At 35.5% G+C, this 22,582-nt stretch overlaps 1 protein-coding gene across 2 annotated transcripts in view; it reads left to right on the top strand.

Annotated features, from left to right (window-relative positions):
* Nucleotides 1–22,582, top strand: part of LOC149800835 (ceramide transfer protein-like) — a 62,858-nt gene that overhangs the window by 24,044 nt on the left and 16,232 nt on the right. For both annotated transcript variants that reach the window (XM_089954844.1, XM_089954843.1), the window contains exons 6-9: nt 3,447–3,601; nt 8,103–8,195; nt 17,412–17,498; nt 21,468–21,539. In XM_089954844.1, coding sequence (XP_089810970.1) covers nt 3,447–3,601; nt 8,103–8,195; nt 17,412–17,498; nt 21,468–21,539 — 407 coding nt within the window. The remainder of the gene's footprint in view (nt 1–3,446; nt 3,602–8,102; nt 8,196–17,411; nt 17,499–21,467; nt 21,540–22,582) is intronic.

Raw genomic sequence — 22,582 nt, 5'->3', positions numbered from 1 at the left:
AAGTTATGCTCCTTTCCCAAGGGTACACCAAGTCTTACGCTGAACCGTCTGTTCATATGACGTTCTCATCCTTACCTTCAGTGTGTCAGCATAAAATGAGGCATTCCAAACTAGAATTTAAATACTTTAGAGATCATTTCATAACTACTTTTGTATGAAGTTTCTGTGTTACTTTGTATCTATTTAGATTGAGTTTTGATGCCAACACTTTTGCTGTAGATCCAGTGAGTAGGCTAAAGTTTGTCCTGATTGATGGTTATTGTTTTACTCAAGACTTGAACAAACAATAACCACCAATCAGAATTGAATGTAACATATTTCACAATTATATGACGCACCCTTATATTCAATATAAATGGACAAGATGTGAAGCAACAGCAAATATGGCATAAAAGTGGGTATTAAATGATCAGTAAAGGAACTAAATCATTTATGGGGAACAAATCTGGAATATCTTCTTTATGTTAATATATCTTATCTGTGGCTGAGCATGCTGACTGACTGGATCACATGATCATTATGGAATGGGTAAAGTCAAATTTTGAACCACACAAGTTAGTTTTCTTGTGTTTGCTAATTTGTGGAAGGTGAGTGGGTGTTGTCAGTTTTCCTTCGTTGCTGATATAAATAAGTGCATGTGCCTGCTATGGCCGTCTCAGTGGAATTCTCAATTTAAAGAATAAAAAGGCAAACAACTAATAATTATTCTCAACTGCTGAAGATTAAGATGTACAGAGTAAATATAATATTGTATTGATTCTATACCTCTTGTATCGATATGGATATCAATATGAAAAAAAATAGAAATACATCGATAGATTGATTAATCAATTTACCTCTAGAAATAACCACACAGATACAAGATCATACATGATAATATTGGCAGTGGCAAGATAAACATCACCATGATAGAATCTCACTTTGCACTTTACTAATATTTTAGTTTTGGCAACTGTGCTTTATGTTCATTAAGTTCATTGATTTTGCTGGCATGTTCATATTTACCAGAATGATACAGAATATTTCCTGTTATCACTGTGTTGATGATTGGGCATTCAAAAGTGGCATCGTCTGTAGGTTTTGTGCCATTGCAGTGAACGTTTTGTCCTCCCAATGCTGAATTTTTTCACATCATTATTCATTTAGTCAATGAAAAGATAATTGTGGTCAGCCAACAACAAGACAATTCCACTTGCACATGTGTCATCCATTTGTTCATCGTGATTGAGTCATAACACGGGATTGATGGCAAAAGTAAAAGATAATGAGCAAAATTAACTTACCCCTCCATTATCCATGTTTGGTGACACACTCCTTCAAAATATCACAGCCAGTTATAAATGAATTGACAACTTGTGCCTTGATACATATATCACAGAACATCTGCTTCAACTTTGTATTATATCTCAGCCACAGACATCCAAGTTTCCAGCTGTCAAGAAATTTTCTGGAATTTTTTGACCCATTCATCATGGTGTGTTGTTGCACTTGAAGCATTACTACCATCATAATTGTGACAGTGTTGTCTGATGAATTTGCGCTAAATCCAAAAGCTGTTAATTTTGTTAACTTACTGTTAGGATCAGACGATGAACACGCAACGGTAAACTTTCATTTACTCATGATAAAGTTGCATTGTTGACAGTTTATAACTCAGAGATATTTTTCCATTTGCTCTGTATTTATACACAGCAATCTATATTTCAAAGGTAATCCAGTTTTCTTTGAAGTTTCAGCAAAATTTGTATTGGTACATTTAAAAAAAACAACAGAAGGATCAGCCGTCATTCAATTAATTGTAGCTGTTTCTGTTCGCGTCTAAAGATGTTGGTCAATTGTAGGTATAGTCGAGTAGCATGACTGAGTGTATCACAGCATACAGAACTCAGGCCAGATGTCAACATAAGCAGATTATGATATAACAATTCACTGTAAAGATGGGTTTGTCAATACAAACAAAGGATTTGGTTATGTAACAGATTCCAGTGCATTGTGCATCCAAGTCTGGCTTCCCTTTGCATGTCTCCACTCCAAATCCATGATTGTATGTACAAATTAAACAGCCAAATAGGTTGTCACCAAAAAAGTTGCCAGATGGTATATTTTGTTACCAATAAGGAAACAAAATTGCAATTTGCAACATTGGCGAAGCCCAGGATGATCCCTGGTTATTTAACAGGTTTAATTTCAGCCTGCCTCTGTAACTCCTCCTTGTTGGTAATTTTTTAAAATTTCTGCAAGAACTGAGCTTGATTGTGGAATTGTTCGGTAGAGCCCCATGAGTTGAAAATATTTACCATGTATATAAAGAATGAATTTGTCAGCATCTCTACTATATATATAAGTGTTATCAACAATTAGAGAAAAAGACAATATTTTTTTGCTATATTATTTTGGCAAATTTACCAGGACTTATATTAGTCTTCCCCATAGTGTAGTCTTATTGCTAGTTTTCCATACCAACAGTGTCTTTGAGATCATTCAAATCTACTTCTGTTTATCGATGTCCACAGGGATAATGTTTACCAGTCAGTGCATGGTTATCTCAAAGTTTGTCACAATTCCTCATTATGGCCTACATGGTATGAAGATAAGCAAGGCCTTCCTTGCTACATTTCATCATGTTTTGATTGACCTCATTGACAATAATAGTCCAAAGTTCACATATATGTGACTGTGTAGTTGGAAGTGGAATAATTTGTCCACATTCGTGTTCAGTGTGACATCTTTGCATTATGTGATCTACGCGATCAAACTCCAATTTATTCATCTTAGTGGCATCAGTAATAGATGCCATCATTTGCCTGTCAGTGTCAATAGGTTGTCATCTGTATATGTAAATTTTATATCTTTGATTGGAAGAGAGATGATCAGTAAAAAAAAAATTGTATTCTTATTTTTTGCAGATGTTTTATTAGAATTGTTCCAGATCTTTCATTGAAAAATGTTAGAAGATAATTTTTATACAGCTTGTATTAAGCTTTTACACCACGTTGCATTTACAGAATTGGACCACCACCTTTGTGAACCACAGCAGCATGTATCTAGCAATTATATTCATTTATGCATTGTCACTTGCACTTGGATTTTTTCCCCAGAGAAACAATGGGTAAATTGCTTTTTTCCAGTCATATATAATATGTATATCATTTTGTCTGTTTATATTTAATTATTTTTTTCTGGGAAGAGACCCTCCCAAATGACTGCACATATTCATGCATACATCATGTAAAATCCCATAAAATACACCTTCTAAAGTTGTCAGGTGTGCCAAATGGGTTATGAAGTTTACATTGGAGAACAAAGAGGCAACCTATGGTAGAAAATGGTGGTGTCACCTAAGGTGCTGCTGGAATTGTTCTGAAATGTAACATGTTAAAGCATTGTTTACATGTTAGATATGGTGTTCCGTAAAACCATTGTACAAGATTTATTTGTTCTTGTAGCTTCAGTCCTACAGCAGCATGGTGGGCATGCTGTAGACTTCAAAGGGGAAGCCTTTACCTTCAAGGCTACAACAGCTGGTATTATTGCTACTCTAAGCCATTGTATTGAGCTGATGTCACAGAGGGAAGAGGCACTCCGAAAGAAACTGGAAAGAGTGAGTACAGTTAAATCTATTGGGAGCAAATTCTAGTCAAACATTGTTAGTGTTTAGAAAGAAGGGAACTTGTTTTTATCTTGCTTGGGCATTTTGAGTGATAATTATCACTTTTTTGTCTCACGAGGCTGAGCATGTTGAGAGTTATCACTTTTTTTTGTCTCACCAGGCTGAGTATGTTGAGAGATAGTTGTCACTTTTCTGACAGTGATGCAGAATTCAAGATAAGAATTCTGTCAACTGTATAATTTACTCTTTGGTTTGGAGATGATTGCATTTTTTAAAAATTTGATTGGGTATTTTGTGAAGAACACAAAACTTGACAAGACTGGCTTAATCATGAAGACATTTTGAATCTGTTACATGGCTTACAGACCAATACTAGCTCACAGTGCATTTTATTATACGGCTTACAGACCAATACTAGCTCACGGTGCATTTTATTATATGGATTACAGACCAATACTAGCTCACAGTGCATTTTGGGGGCCCTGAGTGGCCGAGTGGTCTAAAGCGCTCTCCGTTACGGATCACTGCCATCTCACCTCTGTCTGCGTGGGTTCAAGTCTTGGATTCGGCTAATGTGGGTATGTGAGAAAGCTTGCCAGTAGCTTCTCATGGGTCGGTGGTTCTTTCCGGGTTTTTCCAGGTTCTTCCTCCACCATTAATACTGGCCGCCATGTATAGCCTATCGTCTGCTGAAAAATGGCGTTAAACCCTACAACAACAACAACAACAACACTGCATTTTATTATATGGCTTAAAGACCAATACTAGCTCACAGTGCATTTTATATGGCTTACAGACCAATACTAGCTCACAGTGCATTTTATTATATGGCTTACAGGCCAATACTAGCTCACAGTGCATTTTATATGGCTTACAGACCAATACTAGCTCACAGTGCATTTTATTATATGGCTTACAGACCAATACTAGCTCACAGTGCATTTTATATGGCTTACAGACCAATACTAGCTCACAGTGCATTTTATATGGCTTACAGACCAATACTAGCTCACAGTGCATTTTATTATATGGCTTACAGACCAATACTAGCTCACAGTGCATTTTATATGGCTTACAGACCAATACTAGCTCACAGTACATTTTATTATATGGCTTACAGACCAATACTAGCTCACAGTGCATTTTATATGGCTTACAGACCAATACTAGCTCACAGTGCATTTTATTATATGGCTTACAGACCAATACTAGCTCACAGTGCATTGTATTATATGGCTTACAGACCAATACTAGCTCACAGTGCATTTTATTATATGGCTTACAGACCAATACTAGCTCACAGTGCATTTTATTATGTCTTAAAGACCAATACTAGCTCACAGAGCATTTTATTATATGTCTTACAGACCAATACTAGCTCACAGTACATTTTATTATATGGCTTACAGACCAATACTAGCTCACAGTGCATTTTATATGGCTTACAGACCAATACTAGCTCACAGTGCATTTTATTATATGGCATACAGACCAATACTAGCTCACAGTGCATTGTATTATATGTCTTAAAGACCAATACTAGCTCACAGTGCATTTTATTATATGGCTTACAGACCAATACTAGCTCACAGTGCATTTTATTGTGTCTGAAAGACCAATACTAGCTCACAGAGCATTTTATTATATGGCTTACAGACCAATACTAGCTCACAGTGCATTGTATTATATGTCTTACAGACCAATACTAGCTCACAGTGCATTTTATTATATGGCTTACAGACCAATACTAGCTCACAGTGCATTTTATTATGTCTTAAAGACCAATACTAGCTCACAGTGCATTTTATTATATGTCTTACAGACCAATACTAGCTCACAGTGCATTTTATATGGCTTACAGACCAATACTAGCTCACAGTGCATTTTATTATATGGCATACAGACCAATACTAGCTCACAGTGCATTGTATTATATGGCTTACAGACCAATACTAGCTCACCGTGCATTGTATTATATGGCTTAAAGACCAATACTAGCTCACAGTGCATTTTATTATATGGCTTACAGACCAATACTAGCTCACAGTGCATTGTATTATATGTCTTAAAGACCAATACTAGCTTACAGTGCATTTTATTATGTCTGAAAGACCAATACTAGCTCACAGAGCATTTTATTATAGGGCTTACAGACCAATACTAGCTCACAGTGCATTGTATTATATGTCTTACAGACCAATACTAGCTCACAGTGCATTGTATTATATGTCTTAAAGACCAATACTAGCTCACAGTGCATTTTATTATAGGGCTTACAGACCAATACTAGCTCACAGTGCATTTTATTATAGGGCTTACAGACCAATACTAGCTCACAGTGCATTTTATTATATGTCTTAAAGACCAATACTAGCTCACAGTGCATTTTATTATGTCTTAAAGACCAATACTAGCTGACAGAGCATTTTATTATATGGCTTACAGACCAATACTAGCTCACAGTGCATTGTATTATGTGTCTTACAGACCAATACTAGCTCACAGTGCATTGTATTATGTGTCTTACAGACCAATACTAGCTCACAGTGCATTGTATTATATGTCTTAAAGACCAATACTAGCTCACAGTGCATTTTATTATAGGGCTTACAGACCAATACTAGCTCACAGTGCATTTTATTATATGGCTTACAGACCAATACTAGCTCACAGTGCATTTAATTATATGGCTTACAGACCAGAACTAGCACACAGAGCATTTTATTACTTGGCTTACAGACCAATACTGTGGCTGAGTGGTCTAAAGTGCTTGCTGTTACAGGTCACTGTCATCTCACCTCTGTCTGGGTGGGTTCGAGTCTTGGGTTTGGCGAATGTGGGTATGTGAGATAGCTTGCCAGTATCTTCTTGTGGGTCAGTGGTTCTTTCCAGGGTTTTCCTAGGTTCTTCCTCCACTATTAATACTGTCGGCCATGTATGGCTTTTCTTGTGCTGAAAAATGGCATTAAACCCTACAACAACAACAACAGACCAATACTAGCTTACAGAGCATTTTATTTTGTGGCTCTACTGTGACTTTTTGCATTGATCTAGTACATTAATTTCAAATGTACATAGAACATCTGGAACTTGAGCCAGTAGCAAAGTCTATATTAATTTAACATGTCATGGTATAACATGCCTATGCTTACAGCAGGAGAAATATGCTGGCATAGTTTATATTGAATATGCCATGGTATAACATGGCCTGTGGTTGCAGCATTAGCAATATGCTGGCATAGTTTATATTGATTATGCCATGATATAACATGGCCTGTGATTACAGCAGGAGAAATATGCTGGCATAGTTTATAGTGAATATGCCATGATATAACATGGCCTGTTATTACAGCAGGAGAAATATGCTGGCATAGTTTTTTTTTAATTGACTTTGCCATGATATAACATGGCCTGTAATTGCAGCAGGAGAAATATGATGGCATAGTTTATACTGAAAGAGCCATGATACAACATGGCCTGAGATTATTGCTGGAAAAATAGGCTAGCAAGGTTTATATTGAATATGCCATGATAAAACATGGCCTGTGCTTACAGCAGGAGACAAATGGTGATAATTTTGCTTAAAATGAAATTGTTGTGCATAAATTTCAAGACATGAAAAATATTCCAGATGCATCTTTAGTTAAATTGACTTTGCAAAGTAGGCAGGTACACTGCTTTTTTAGATCCTTGGTAGCAGTATTAGGATTATTGGGTAAAGCTTTTGCAGATTGAGTATAAAGGCTGCAAATTAAGTATAGGGGTGGGGGTGGCATTGAACAAATTGCAGGTGCCACACCCAGTTCTGGAGAGCTAATGTCTTTGAACATGACAAACACTTGAAGTTATTATCAGTCATTCAGTACTTGTTGCAGGAAGAAAATGACTAAAAAAGATTCACTTGAAATGATTTGGAATTTTTTGTTAATTGGGTTAATCGAAAGAAATCACTTAAAATGACGCCACAATTTGAATTTATTGAATTACCATTAAAAGTTTGAAAGCAGATCGTGTATGAGTAGAGAAGAAAATTTCTTGCCTTAAGATTTTATAATCACTGATGTTGTTTGCTCCTTAACAGGTTTGTACTCCAATGTTTACAAAAGGAAATACTTGAGTAGCTGTGTTTGAACAATGAAACATTTTTTTGAAGATATTACCGCTATCTACTACAGCAGATATTGCAATACACAACTAATTTTGATGTGTTATTCTAGATTTTTTGGTCTGCAGGAATTGGAAGCCACTTATTTTGAATAGTATGTAGCAGTGTGGTTGGTAATGCAGACTAAGGTCCAATTAAAATTTGATAGACTTTGATATCTTTCTAAATATAAACCTCTCCTGACTTATCCCCACTTCCCAGATAAAAAGAATGTTTTTTATTCAAGAATATGAACACTGTTTATAACCATAACAATTCAGTTAGCTTTGTCACTGGTTTTACTGAGTACTGAGTCACCTCTCATAATCTGTTTTACTGCTGATGTAGGAAATAGAGAAAAGGAAGAAAGTTGAGGAGGAATTGAAGACACTTAATGAGCACAAGCAACACAGGCTGGTTATTGGCGGGCCTGATTTTGAGGTCAGTTTATTAAAAGTAATTTGCGGTCATTAGTGTATATGCTATTTTGTTTATGATTCATATAATGTCTTGATAAATTAGTCCTGTCTCATCACCCAGTCTCCACCACAGGTAAGGTTTAGGAGGTAATTTCTGTCTTGCTTTAATTTTGGTAGAATTCCAAGTTTTGCTCAGTGTAATTGTTGTAGTAAGCAATTTTACTTATTTAAGTTGCCTTTTTAATGAACACATATTAATTTTTTTGTTTAATGACATTTTATTCCTCAAATTCAAACTAGGTTATAATATGTGCAAATCACAGTTAGGTTACATAAATTATTTAAGCCAGATTTTCTCATATGCAGTAACAGATCAAAGTCAATCACTTATCGTAAAATCCTTGGTAAGAAATACTGCTTGTAACAAATTGGATTCCAGGTTCCTATTATTGTCTCACATTAATTCCATTACTGAATTGTTGCATTTTTAATAATGTCACTTACTGCAAATTATTGTCTTTATAAAGTTTTTTGAGATCTTAGAGACATCTAATCTCTGATATAGCGAAACAAGTGCTATTAAAATACAGTGGCAGTATGTCATAGCATCATGTAAAAGTAGGCACTGCAGTCTGTGAAAGCTATCTTTTGTGGGGAATAATCTGATAATGGGGGCATAATTGTTTAGCTGCTATCCATTTGTATATCTTTAACTTCCGCAAGTCTGTTGGCCAAACCATTTTAGCATGATAACGTAAGTCTGTATAACCAAATTGATTTTAGATCCATTTTAGCACAGAAAGAAGCCATGAAATTTTATGTACTTTATCTTGGTCATAAGTAGATGATTTGGTTAGATTTTAAGGCTCTCCTGGCAATTTTTCAATTTTGTGCACATTTTTAACATCGTCAACTTGACTGAAACTGGCCATTTTATCAGTCAAATGAAAATGGAATACAGAGTAAATGAAGAATAAATTAAATTTTAATAAGACTGAATGTTAATGGAATATAGGGTGAACACCAGATGATAAATACATTTACATGGAAAAGGTGAGCATCACTGCTCAATGCAGAATGATAAATAATTGAAAAAAGTGGAACACAGTGCAAACACATTTCATTGTTGACTTGAAAATCATTGACTTTCAAGTGGCCGGTGACTTTCCATGGTTGAAAGTTGCTATTGACTTTTTTAATGTATACTTAATTTGTATTATTTGTTGGCTTTCTGACCAGCAACATTTATTTTGTAAACAACATAATACATAGCTAATATTTCTCTATGAGTTTGGATTAAATATTCAGATCATTATCAATGGAGGTAAACATTTTTATTTGAGTCTGAGTCCACTTGGAAACTTCTTAACTTGCTGACAACTTTAAATGTTTTGTAAAGGAGACTCTTCTACATCCTGGCCCTATTATTGTGTCTTAGCTTTTTATACAGTGTTATTTACTTGAAAAATTACTTATTCTTGCCTTAATGTCTGAAGCAGAATCCATGTTATTGTTACGTTTAGTATGTGATTTGGGTGGATTTATTTATTAAAATTATTATTCACTTGACTTACAAAGTGATCAATAATATTCTTGAACAGAAACATTAATTTGGAATTATAGTGAATTCAGACAAGGACTTTTAGATTATATTATTGTGATACATCAAATGACTCTTAACACTTCATCACAATCCAGGCAATTGACACATTAGCATGTTTGAGATGACAGGCACATCAACACATTAAATTTTGGAAAATATTTGGAATACCACTGGAATTCATTTTAACTTCATAATTTGGATTTGTGATAGAACTATTAGGACTATATGGGATTTAATTAACAATGCTGTTAAGTTCTTTTTAAATTTTCACTTTGTATTCTAGGGAAATAAATAAAGTATTTTTTGAATTTTACAAAACTTGTTTGTTCTTGCTCATTTCTGTTACTTAAAGGCAATAAACTTGTAACAACTTTCCTTGGTTTAAAGCTATAACTGACAGTCCACGGTTGAAAGCTGTCATGGACTTTGTGGCTGAAAGCTATCATGGACTTTACGGTTGAAAGCCTTTTTGCTTGAGCATGTAGGATTAGATTCTTTTCAAATTTAGAATGCTTCATCCACTTACAAACCATAATATTGTTCTTTTCAAAACAGTCATGAAAATAACATTGATGTGATGATGTCATAACTGTTGTTTGTACCTGTGCAGATTTTATTTGAACAGAGTAAGAAATATAATCTTATAAATCTTGTTATCACTTCTCCAGGATGGAAAGTCACCAGAAGACTTCTTATGTTGTCTGGTTGGTCCCAAATGAACACGATTCCACTCAGACTTTACAGTATGGCTGTTGCAGTGACCATCTAGAAAATTTTGTTATTGGTACTCCTCCATACTTGAAAGTGCTATCAAAATGAAAATGGTGCCAATCTGACATCCAATATGGCCTCCATGACAGCCATCTTGAAACTCTTGTCATTGTTACTAATTCTCCTGAACAGTCTTATTGACATGAGGTTTCAGCCTTATAATTTTGTCTATTTGGTCTTAAATGAAAATGGTTCTGCTCAGACAGCCAATATAGCCACCATAGTAGGCATTTTAAAATAGCTCATTGTTGATACTCCATTTGAATTGATGGTCAATTCAGAATGTGATTTTTATTTAAAAATTTCTTATGATGTTTAGTTGGTTCTTTTTGAAAATGGTACTGACCTGACATCCAATATATCCAACACAGCACCCATCTTAAAAATCTTGTTATTACTACTCCTGATGAAGAGAGAGTCAAATCAGCATGAGGTTTTCATTTGAAAGACTTGTTATTGTGTCCATTTGGTTTTAAATAAACATTTTGCAATTCTAATATCTAGTATGGCCACCACAGCAGCCATCTTGAACACATTGTCTTGTTAGATATCAGTATTTATTTTTCACCAGAAGACTTAATATGATGTCTCTGACATCCAGTATAACCATGAAAACTGTCTTGAAAATCTCATACCACTCTAAATGGAAAGTTGTACAACATGGGTATTTCACCAGAAGACTAATCATAATATGAAAGTTGATCCTGAATAAAAATGACAATGATCTAACCTCAAATATGGCTGCCACAATTAACATATTGAATATCTTTTCTCTAATTCTCCAGAATGGATGGTGATATGAACATGGGGTTTACACTGAAAGACATCTAATGGTGTCTAGTTTGCCTTAAATGATAAAGGGGCTGATCTTTCATGCAGTATGGCTGCCACCTTTGACAATTCGAAAATCTTATAACTAAAGAATATCAGAGATGGTTTCAACGCTAAATAGTTAAAAAGAAAAGAAATGTCTTTTCTCTGCCAAACACATTACATTAGGATAACTTTATTTGCTACTTCTGAATGCATCCCACTGAGAAAGACAGGAAAATGTCCCCTCTGTGGATATATTATTACATAGTCAAAGGGAAGCAACTCTAATACCCCTTTCTACCTGCTTGATGACTACAGTGGTGTAAACCAGCTTTTACTTTTCGCTAGCTTTGCCGTATAGATGTCCTTTAGACAATCCAGTTAAATTCTATAACCTCTATAACTTAAATTTAATCATCCACATTTCTTTTTCAGTGGCACTGTAAGTGAAAATGTGTTAAATATGGTGCATACAGCATTTTTTTGTAAATAGAGTGAATTTATTCATATCTTTGCAATTATTTTACCGTTCATTATTGTCCATGTGATTTCAATCAGTAACGTTCAATTTCACCTGAGAAATTTTTGGGCACTGTACTTGTCAACTATTATACTTTTTAATCATTTTGATATCATGATTTACGTTATTTCATTTTTAATATTTACATATTTGTTGTATGCACTTTTGTTCCCCTTCTTCATTACTGAGATGACAAGCAAGTACAAGAAGTGCAAATGATTTTAAGCTCACAGACATACCTACCCATAAAATTATTCATTGGCACACACATTACATTAGTACAAAAATAGTTTGTCCAAGCTTAAGCAAAACACAATCATACTCTAGTACATTGTAATAAGGCTTTTAACACTAACTTTGCAACTGTCCATCTGTCTATATCTTTTATCAAGATATCCTCTCCACCCCATGTGTACAAGCAGAAATAGCACCAGAACATACTGTTTTCCTTGAATACAGTAGAATCATTAATTAATCTTATGGGTGATTACAAGATCCTCTCTCTTCATCCCCATTGAAAATGTAAAATAGCACCAGAATATGCCATATGTGTGAATTTGGTAGTAACATTTATTAGTTTCATTGGTGATGTCAAAATGCATTCTCCACCCTACCTCCATTGTAGATGCAGAAACTGCGCCAGAACATACTGTATCCCTATATACTGTTGAACTGCAGGCAATTACATTCATTGTCTCAGAATTGCATATGATCAGTGACTCAGAAGGCTTTGTTGTTGACATGTCCACAAGTTGAAGTTTATATATTGTATATAGGACTCCACCAAGTAGTCATGATGACTTTCAATCATTTACCCTGTTGTTGCATGATAATATTAAGAAAACCTGGCAGTGAATTTGATCGGTATGATATGGACTGATGGTCCTTACAGTATGGACAGCCTGTACTGACCGTAATGCAGCAGACAGCTGGACCTCAAAGTGTACATCATCTTTGGTATGCCATTATGAATGCCAACCACCGAGCAGTGTACACTTAGAATGGTCAGGAATCTGTTATCTCCAACTGCAGTCAGCTGACCATACCGCACCACCCAGCTGCACTGCAAGGCATATACTAACCAATCGACTGGACTCAACATTATTATGAAATCTATAGCAAAATGACATTACTTGTGAAGTCTGACTGAGCAAAGTTGTCTGCACCAGACCTGCTTTCCATGATGCAATCTGTACTGACGGCATATCCAATGGGCGAAATGATCGTGCATGCTAATGATACTTATCATCATTTCCCATTGATGAAGATTATGAAACCGAAATGCCAGAACATGCAGAACTGGTCCATAGAATTCCACTGGGATGAAGTCCTCTACTTTCCATCAGTTCTATCCTAAAAGGTCGATATCATAGTAGATGTAGATGATGATGACAACAATTCATCATTCAGAACCTTGCTACATTTTGTACAGGATTGCAAAAAGTACTGAGCATCTCTAGAAGCATTTGTGGCCCTGGGATTGCAAGAACTTCTTGTGGTGAGTCAGCTGCATGCAGCTTTCTCACCTCATTGGTAAAATGTCATGTTCAGAGATATTTTCTCTCTATGTACCTTGTCTAGATCTTGATAAAGTGCACAGACACGTCTTAAATGCCACAGGAACTTTGTCCACTTCCTCCCTATTCAACATAATGCATCTGATGATTTTTCATCTAGCCAAAAAAGCCACTAACATTCATTGCTGTTTTCTATACACTCCCTCCCTTTCAGTTCTCCACGTCTATTAGTGTCCAATTTTGGAGGTTAGAAAGCAAGAGGCACAAGAAGAGCCCTAACTCTGCACAACCCTGTTAGGGAACACACTAGTGAAGGGATGATTGTCACCAGAGAATGCACAGAGGTGGTTCTTAACAATGGCATGTTTTATTTTATTTTTCTCCTGGCCAATCAATTTATAACTAGCTATATGTCCCTATTTTCGCAGGCAGGCAGGTAGGGGATAGAGAGGAACAGTTTCTTTTTCCCGAAGCCTTCCATCAGTTGTCACCCACTCGCTCTGATGACCCACCTGTGGTGCCAGACTAACTTTTAGTTAGATTTGGACAAACCATTTTCACAAAATGATGAGTTTTCCAAAATGGGTCATATAGATTCCATATTTTGTTATCGGAACCACTCCATTCTTATCTTCCTACCTTCTTGAAAGAAATAACGATCACATAAAGAGGCATATTTTTACACCAGAAAATCTAGTTTTCTGCCTGTAAAGGGCAGTGTATATGGTATGAAAACTGCACAGTGCTTTTACTCCAGAATATTTCTGGTTAAAAAGTCTGATGGCAATTGAGACCTTAGATGTAGATATACTGATTCATATAGTCCCAATCAAAGCCCTTGGACTATTACTAAGAGTTTAGTGCATCCACTGCAGAGATGGTGATGTTCCTGCACAATATGGTCACAAAAAATGTTTGATACAATTGGATTTTGGTTAACAAAATTAACAACCTTACTTCCCTTATTGTATAGTGGATAATTAATGTACAAAGTTGAAATTTGTCTTTTCTGAACATTTTGGTCCATCTGTCTAACCTTCAGCACTTGGCCTTCTCCCAGAAGCAATGAAAGAATCATGCATGCATCACAGAAGGCATTAATCAAGACACTGATCCTTCTGTAAGATGTTAGACCAAGTCGTACTCCAGTTCAGGACATCCTTCACAGAGAAAGTGGCATTCCTGGACAACACACTACAAAGCCAGTTTTTAAGTATGGTTTTGATTCAGGAACAACCTTACTTTCCCTCATTTACAGTTCAGGGTGAATAATCAACTGAGAAAAGTCAGACCATATCCATTCTCAACATTTTGTTGACCACTCTGGTGGCCTAGTGGTTAGAGCATTCGCCTTGGATGCAGGAGGTCGCAGGTGCTGGGCATCACTACACACTGCTACACTGCAGATATTGTAGTGATATGACTGAAATTTTTTTAAAGCTGTGTTAACAGTTTAAATCTCTCTCTTTCTCTCTCTCTCACACACACACACACGCACACACCATTTTGTCCATCTAGATACAGAACTCTTACATATTGATTTTGAATCTTTCTCCTAAGTACATCAGAGAAAGCATCAGACAAGACATTGTTTAGGTGAGGAAGTTTCTTACCTCTGCAGGACATACTCATTGCAGGGTTTGACCTGTTACAATGCCGGCTTATCAGTTGACCTGTGATGGTCAGTGACATGTGGATTCTTCAAGAAAGAGCTCTGCATATCAACCTCTTGGAAATGAAAGCCAGTCTCAATGCCTTCCTTACATAGATGGAACATATCCATGAAACGTTGTCCTAATAATGTAAGACAATCTCAGTTGTGGTGACGTACCTCTGTTAGGGGGCATCAGTTATCAGACCTTTTGCCCCATGATAGGGGAATACCTTCATGGGTACTCCTAATATCAGGTAATATTCAAGTCAACCACATTCCTTTCTGGCTTAATGTCATGGCTGACTCATTATCATGGGAGGACAACTGTTTCATACAAAGTTGTACCTCCAGGAACCATTGATCAGGTCTGTCCCCTTTGGAGTAATCCAATGCTTGACATTTCTTTTTCTTTTTTCCATGACCCCAGAAGTATGTGCTGTTTTAATCAGCTGGGAGGTAATAAGGGCATACACCTTCACTTCTTCAATTTTGATTGTGAAAACAGTTTATTGAGAGCACAGACTGCAATAGCTCTGATTGCTCCACTTAGATGGAATGCCCTGGATCAAAGTTCTGCTCAGTTTAGCAAAGACATATCCAGACAAGTCATAATGACTTTAACTGCACTCAGTCAAGATGGGTACTAATCCACCCAGGTTTAAAGAAACTTTTTCACTCATGGCTCCTTCAAGGGACTGGAGTTTCAGTCCTAAACAGGATTGCAACAACTGAAGATCATCCACATATCCAGACACATTCTTTCACATTATTTGCAGTTGATTCTTTTCTGGGGCTTGACATGGCCAAACTCATACAAAGTTGTAGCCAATTATTATATATGATTAACGCCAACTTCATCATGCAGGTGAGTGAGTGTGGTGTCTAGATCTGAAATACGTGCAGTTCCATTCTGATGGTTCATTCATTTTAATGACACAGCCTGGTTTCTTCATTAGAATAGCTTGCCATTCTAGTCAACCAACAATAACTGTTTGTTCTCTCTTCCTGATCAATCTGTCAAGAGAAGTAAAGATGCTGGTGTACAGATGTAAATACCCTCAGATGTTACTCCAGATGCATGGACAATATCTGCATCAATTTTAAAAGACTGTTCCTACTGCTGAAGACCCACAATTGGTTAAAAGAGCTATTAAATCAGTGTACTCTGATCTTTAACAGGATCAGGTAAATGAATGATTTCAGCAAACAAAATACAGGTGATTCCCATGTGCCTGGATATGGTGCTGTCTCCAGACTAGCACACCCAGTCTGATTTCTCCAGTTTCTTGCTAAGGAGAGAAATGAATCTCATTGGGTTAGTGGTAGCTACGCAGACAGTGCCCACTCCCCCATTCATGGAAGTACAATGTTTGACCCAGACATGAAATTCACACTTCTCTGGATGATCCCAAGAAATATTTGATGAGAGACATTAATCAAGTGTAGAATTACACAGGGATCTCCCACGCATGTGTACAAATAAATTGTCTCTTGTTGTGCTAAACTAACATTAGAAGTTCATCCTTTTAGTATAGCAGTTGTGCTCCTTTTGGATCACACAGGTTGAGGTAGGATGCTCAGCATTTCTTCCTCTTACCTATTCTCTTAATGTTATATGATTAGGTAATGTATTTGAGGGAGAAAGCAAATGTTTTTGTAAATTATGTTTCTTGGAACATCCTTTAAGGTGTTGTTCAAGTAAAAACTGATTTAAGCCAGTTACAATATTAACCGCATAGTGGATAGAAAGGGGAGTTAACCCATAAGAGTTGCTTCTCTCTAATGGCAGAAGACGACTTTTCGGCAAGGGCTGGATTCAGAGGTAGCAAAGAAAGTTATCCTAATATAATGTAGTCAGGTAAGTATTATCAGAGAAACATAATTTAGAATTTTGTTTCTTGAATTCCAAAAAAAAATTTAATACAGTAGAAGGTCAGTGCCTTTGATGGACTGTTACTACAACATTTGTTCCTAAGCAGTGAAACCATGATACCCAGTCATAAATGTTGGTAGGGATAAGAAATTGTTTCTTGAATTCCAGAAAAAAATTTAATACAGTAGAATGTCAGTGCCTTTGATGGACTGTTACTACAATTTGTTCCTAAGCAGTGAAACCAAGATACCCAGTCATAAATGTTGGTAGGGATAAGAAATTCCTACTACTTTTGACAAACTTCTTTTTCATTTCAAGTCTTTACTCAAAAAGACTATCGCTCCCCTTGTTTATTTCCTGAAATCCATTATAGATTTCTGATTATTTTAATTGTGTTTGATTTTTTATATATCGAGTGATTTTGTAAGTCTGCAGTAAAATTGATGCACTTGCCACTATTTTCAACCAATCATACATATCATTCTAGGAAGGACCACATTGTGCTATCAAGGAAGACGAGTTCTTTGATGCAGTGGATGCGTCTATTGACAAGCTTGTCCAGGAGGAGGAGAATGTAAGTCATTACATTTACTGAAGCTTTATTTCTAAATTAGACATTGACTGTCATATCTTGTCATTTTACAAAGGTCAATATATTTTGTGTATTATTAGCAGACTGCTAGTACTGTCAAACCTATGGATAATGGACATCAATGGAAAAGGCTAAAATGGCCTTATACTGGTGACCTCCATACATAGGTCCACCTTACAAAATTGGTTTTTGAACAAATGCCATGCACTAAATATTATCGTTATTATTATTATTATTATCATTGTTGCTGTTGTGTTGTCAAAATTGTTTGATCATGACTATTAAACAAACTAAAAAATATGAATATATGATGTTCTTTCCCATATTTATTCCACACAAGATTTCTGTGCCCTGCCCACTTTAATCCATCCTGTAAGCTAAATCATCAGTGACTTAAAATAATTTCCATTCTTTGTTTTGTGTACCATGGCAAAACACTAATTTTACTACTGAACGACAGCTTGCATGTGATTGTAAAATAAGACAGACTCTTAGGTCAGCCAGCTTATACAAGTTTCACTTGGAAACAGCTGTCCATACTTTAAAAATATCTGGATTAGCCAGTTGCTCAGCTTGCCCAGATCAAAAGACAGCTTATATGAGAATTCAATTTGACAAATAGGAAATAAAAAGAACCTGTATATTCTTTGCAACCCATGATGCGAAACTTTGCATGTCTTTACAAACAAGGTTTAAATATTAAATAACCCCTCACCCTCAAAAATAGGAATGTAACTCATATCTCTTTTATAAAGAAGGACTTTTATCCTCTGAGATACCTTTAATTCCCTGACAAATTGATGAAAATATCGAACTATACCTGTGACACTGGCACAAAGGTGACTTCCATTTCTGCTGTATTAACATGATTACTTTTTCCACCATCCCTAGATGAATTGCTTTGACCCTCTTCTCTAATTACAAAAATTGCATTGCTTTGAATTTGACATTGACACCATTGAGTTGCAGTGTCAATGCAACTGGGGTACAAGTGAGTTAAGAAATTTTTGCACATCAATTTACATGATGCTCCTTTATCTGAACAGTGCCTTCCTCATCAAGCAAAACTTGCTTAAGGCTGGGAGAAACCATTGTTTAGTTAAAAAAACCATCTTCTGGCTGACCACAGAAGGCAGGTGAACAAAATCTACGTATTGGGTATTTATGTAGGAAATTTGCCAGGGGAAGGGGATTAGATTGGCCAGTGTGAACAGGTGACAGATGAGGAAAGGTGACCATTAGGACAGATTTGACTGTAATACATTAAAATGTCAATCTCATTAGCAGGTTGTCAGTAATATGTTCAAGTTTAAGTTGGATTAGCAGGCTGCATGTAATATGTTCAAGTTTAAGTTGGTTTAGCAGGCTGCCTGTAATATGTTCAAGTTTAAGTTGGATTAGCAGGCTGCCTGTAATATGTTCAAGTTTAAGTTGGATTAGCAGGCTGCCTGTAATATGTTCAAGTTTAAGTTGGATTAGCAGGCTGCCTGTAATATGTTCAAGTTTAAGTTGGATTAGCAGGCTGCCTGTAATATGTTCAAGTTTAAGTTGGATTAGCAGGCTGCCTGTAATATGTTCAAGTTTAAGTTGGATTAGCAGGCTGCCTGTAATATGTTCAAGTTTAAGTTGGATTAGCAGGCTGCCTGTAATATGTTCAAGTTTAAGTTGGATTAGCAGGCTGCCTGTAATATGTTCAAGTTTAAGTTGGATTAGCAGGCTGCCAGTAATATGTTCAAGTTTAAGTTGGATTAGCAGGTTGTCAGTAATATGTTCAAGTTTAAGTTGGTTTAGCAGGTTGTCAGTAATATGTTCAAGTTTAAGTTGGATTAGCAGGTTGTCAGTAATATGTACAAGTGTAAGTCTTATTAACAGGCTACCAGTGATATGTTCAGATGTTGGCCTTTTTACCAAGCTGCAAGTATTATGTTCAGACAAATGGCAAAGTACTTTTTTAAGTGCTCAAATATGAATACAAGAAATTTAAGTTTGATGAGTGGGAGTGCAAGTAATTGTGGTTTCATAAGAGCAAGCACTTTTCAGAATTACATCTGAATACTAATGGAATACTCCTGGCATTGCCACTATATAGAAATTAGGGCTTCATAATCTACGGTTTTGATAAAAGCAATAAATTATATCCCATTTCACAACATACCAGATTCTGCTGTTCTAAGCATTGTTATTATTTTTTAAAATTCAAGTTATTTTTTATTTTTCAAACTGGATGATTTTTTAACTAAAAGCAAACATTCATTCTGATATGATGCATACAGTATATTAAAGTTCCAGATTGTCATGTTCAGATGATCAAATGTAGTGTGAAATGTATATTTTGATTATGTCTTCCTCTATTTATTTTTTATATAGAATGAAACTAGTTTGATTTCCTCTATTTGTATTATCTTTTATATAGACTGAAACCAGTTTAATTTCTCTCTTTTTGTATTATCTCTACTTAGGCTGAAATTGTTACCATTGTATCTTTTTTACTGTACTGTTGGAAAAGACTTTGAAAAACAGAATTGAACAAGTCCTTGCAAGTAATCAACAGTTCTGTATTTGCGTTTTGTAAGATAACACCCATATTTCCAAATGAAATAAAGCAGAAGACAAACTCTGATTCAGTGTTGAATGGAGTGTGATTTAAAAATGCAGGGTTAACATTCTGCAGCTTTCCAGTCTGGTAAAATAACACTGTTGGCTCAGACAAAGAAGGAATTAACAGTCTGGTATAGTCAGAAGGAATTAACAGTCTGGTATGGTCAGAAGGAATTAACAGTCTGGTATGGTCCATTAATATGAAATTAGTTTTGTTTAATCATCATTTTTACAAGGTAAGTTAGACTGGGATAACAAAAACAGGTGTACATGGTTTTCAAATGAAATAGGGGATTGAACATTCTTGTTCTTAACCGGTAGATCCAGAAAACATGATTCTTTCAAGGTTCACTAATAAAGGTCATTCAAGGAAAGATAATCACCATCGGTAATGAAGGTTACTCAAGAAAAGATAATCACCATAGGGTATGATGGACACTCAAGAAAAGATAATCACCACATAGAATAAAGGTCACTCAAGATAATCACCATAGGGAATAAAGGTCATTCAAAAAAAGATGATCACCATAGAGAAAAAAGGTTACTCAAGAAAAGATAATCAATATCGAGAATAAAGGTCACTCAAGATAATTGCCATAGGGAATAAAAGTCATTCAAGATAATCACCATAGGGAATAAAGTTCACTCAAGAAATGATAATCACCATAGGAAATAAAGGTCACTCACAAAATGATAATCACCATAGGGAATAAAGGTCACTCAAGAAATGTTAATCACCATAGGGAATAAAGGTCACTCACAAAAAGACAATCACCATAGGGAATAAAGCAATGCTTACATTCTCTTACATTCTCTTCTTTGTGTGAGATTAATTCTGTTTTCTTCAGTTTTGAACTAAAAATAAGTGGAAGTTAAGAATATTTTAGAGTTAAGCCTTTTATCTCCAAAATTTACTGTTGATTACTGCTTCGGGATACTCATCCATTTGAAGGTAAGAGTGAATACAAACACAGGTATGAATAAGTGGGTTTTCAGGTCTCCAGAGTACAAATTAATTGAGTACTCTCGAGACCTGAATAATGTCTCAGCCCCATATCAGCACTTCACCCTTTCAACCTAACTATGAAAAGATTTGAATCAAAATGGTTTTTAGCCCATTTGAAAGGCCAGGTCTTTTGTAATTAGAAAAAGTGAATAACCTCAATAATGAACTCAAGTTGAGATACCAGCTTATATTTCAGTTTTAAATAATGTTGTAAAAATTTGTGAAATCGGTTGCAATTGATACAAATGGTTCATGTGAAAGCAGAAAAGGCCATATCTTTAAGGTAAGATATAAATATGTATTTAAGTGGTGGGATTTAAAACCTGTCTTTGTTTACTTTTTTTCAGAAAATAGCTATAAAGACCACAAAACCGCCACCAAAGATTTTACTACAGCCTTCCAATCCATATTATGATGAGGTAATTAGCATAAAATGTGTTTTCTGATGTATAGGTTATTTACTCCTTCCTTCCATATGTGTATTGATTGTCAGATTACATTTTCTTTATTATTATCACAGTTTGATCATCTTGACTTGGTCCTGTATGTACGCCCAACTACATACATGTAAAACAACTACTGTGGCCACAGACTCTGTCAGTAAAAAAAGGAAACTATTGATAACAACCATTCCATTTTGACAAATTAACAAGGTGACTATAAATTTTTTGGTTTGGAATCTGGCCCATTGCTGATTCTGTGCCAATGTTTTTTTTATCCCATCAGCACATTCATTCACTAATTACATGTATCAGTGTTAAAGGAGATATTACAAACTTGTTCTTCACATGCAGTTTAAGTCCTTTGCAGATTGTTTAATGGCAGCTTTTGCATGAAGTTTCTCTCTTGCTTTGAATTCAAATTTCCTAGTTTGGACTTCAATACTTCACTCATTAAATACATCAGAATTTTTCTTCTGATGGGTGGTTATTGTTTTACTCTGGACGTGAACAAACAATAACCACCAATCAGAATTAAATGTGACATACTTCTCCACATGACAGACAGGAAGATCAATGCAAGTTGACAAGATGTAAAGCAGCAGAGAAACTTTGTGTAAATGTAGTTATTAAATGATCAGTGAAATGCATAAGAACAATATCTTCTTTATGATAATTTATTATTAGTGGCTGAACATGCTGAAGGGATGAAATAATTAGCATGGAATTATTGGCAATGAAACATGGAGACTTATTTCAAACCACATGAGTTAGTCACCTTGTGTTTGTTATTTGTAGAAGATGGGTAGGCGTCAACAATAGTTTTTTTTAGTTTTACAGAAGTGAGTGCATTCTTCCTGCCATGGCTGTCTCAAACGAATTGCCAATAAAATGGCAAACAACTAATAATTATTCATGACTGCTGAAGATTAAAGTAACATGTATTGGGTAATTATCATTTTGTATTGATTCTTCTTCTCTTGCCTTGGTTTGTATAGATATGGTAAAAGTATTGATGGATT

Source organism: Sinohyriopsis cumingii, chromosome 4 (genome assembly GCF_028554795.1).
Source record: "Sinohyriopsis cumingii isolate HCF-2022 chromosome 4, ASM2855479v2, whole genome shotgun sequence".
NCBI classification, from domain to species: Eukaryota; Metazoa; Mollusca; class Bivalvia; order Unionida; family Unionidae; genus Sinohyriopsis; species Sinohyriopsis cumingii.
The sequence above is the reverse complement of the archived record's forward strand: the minus strand, read 5'-3'. Positions and strand labels throughout refer to the sequence as shown.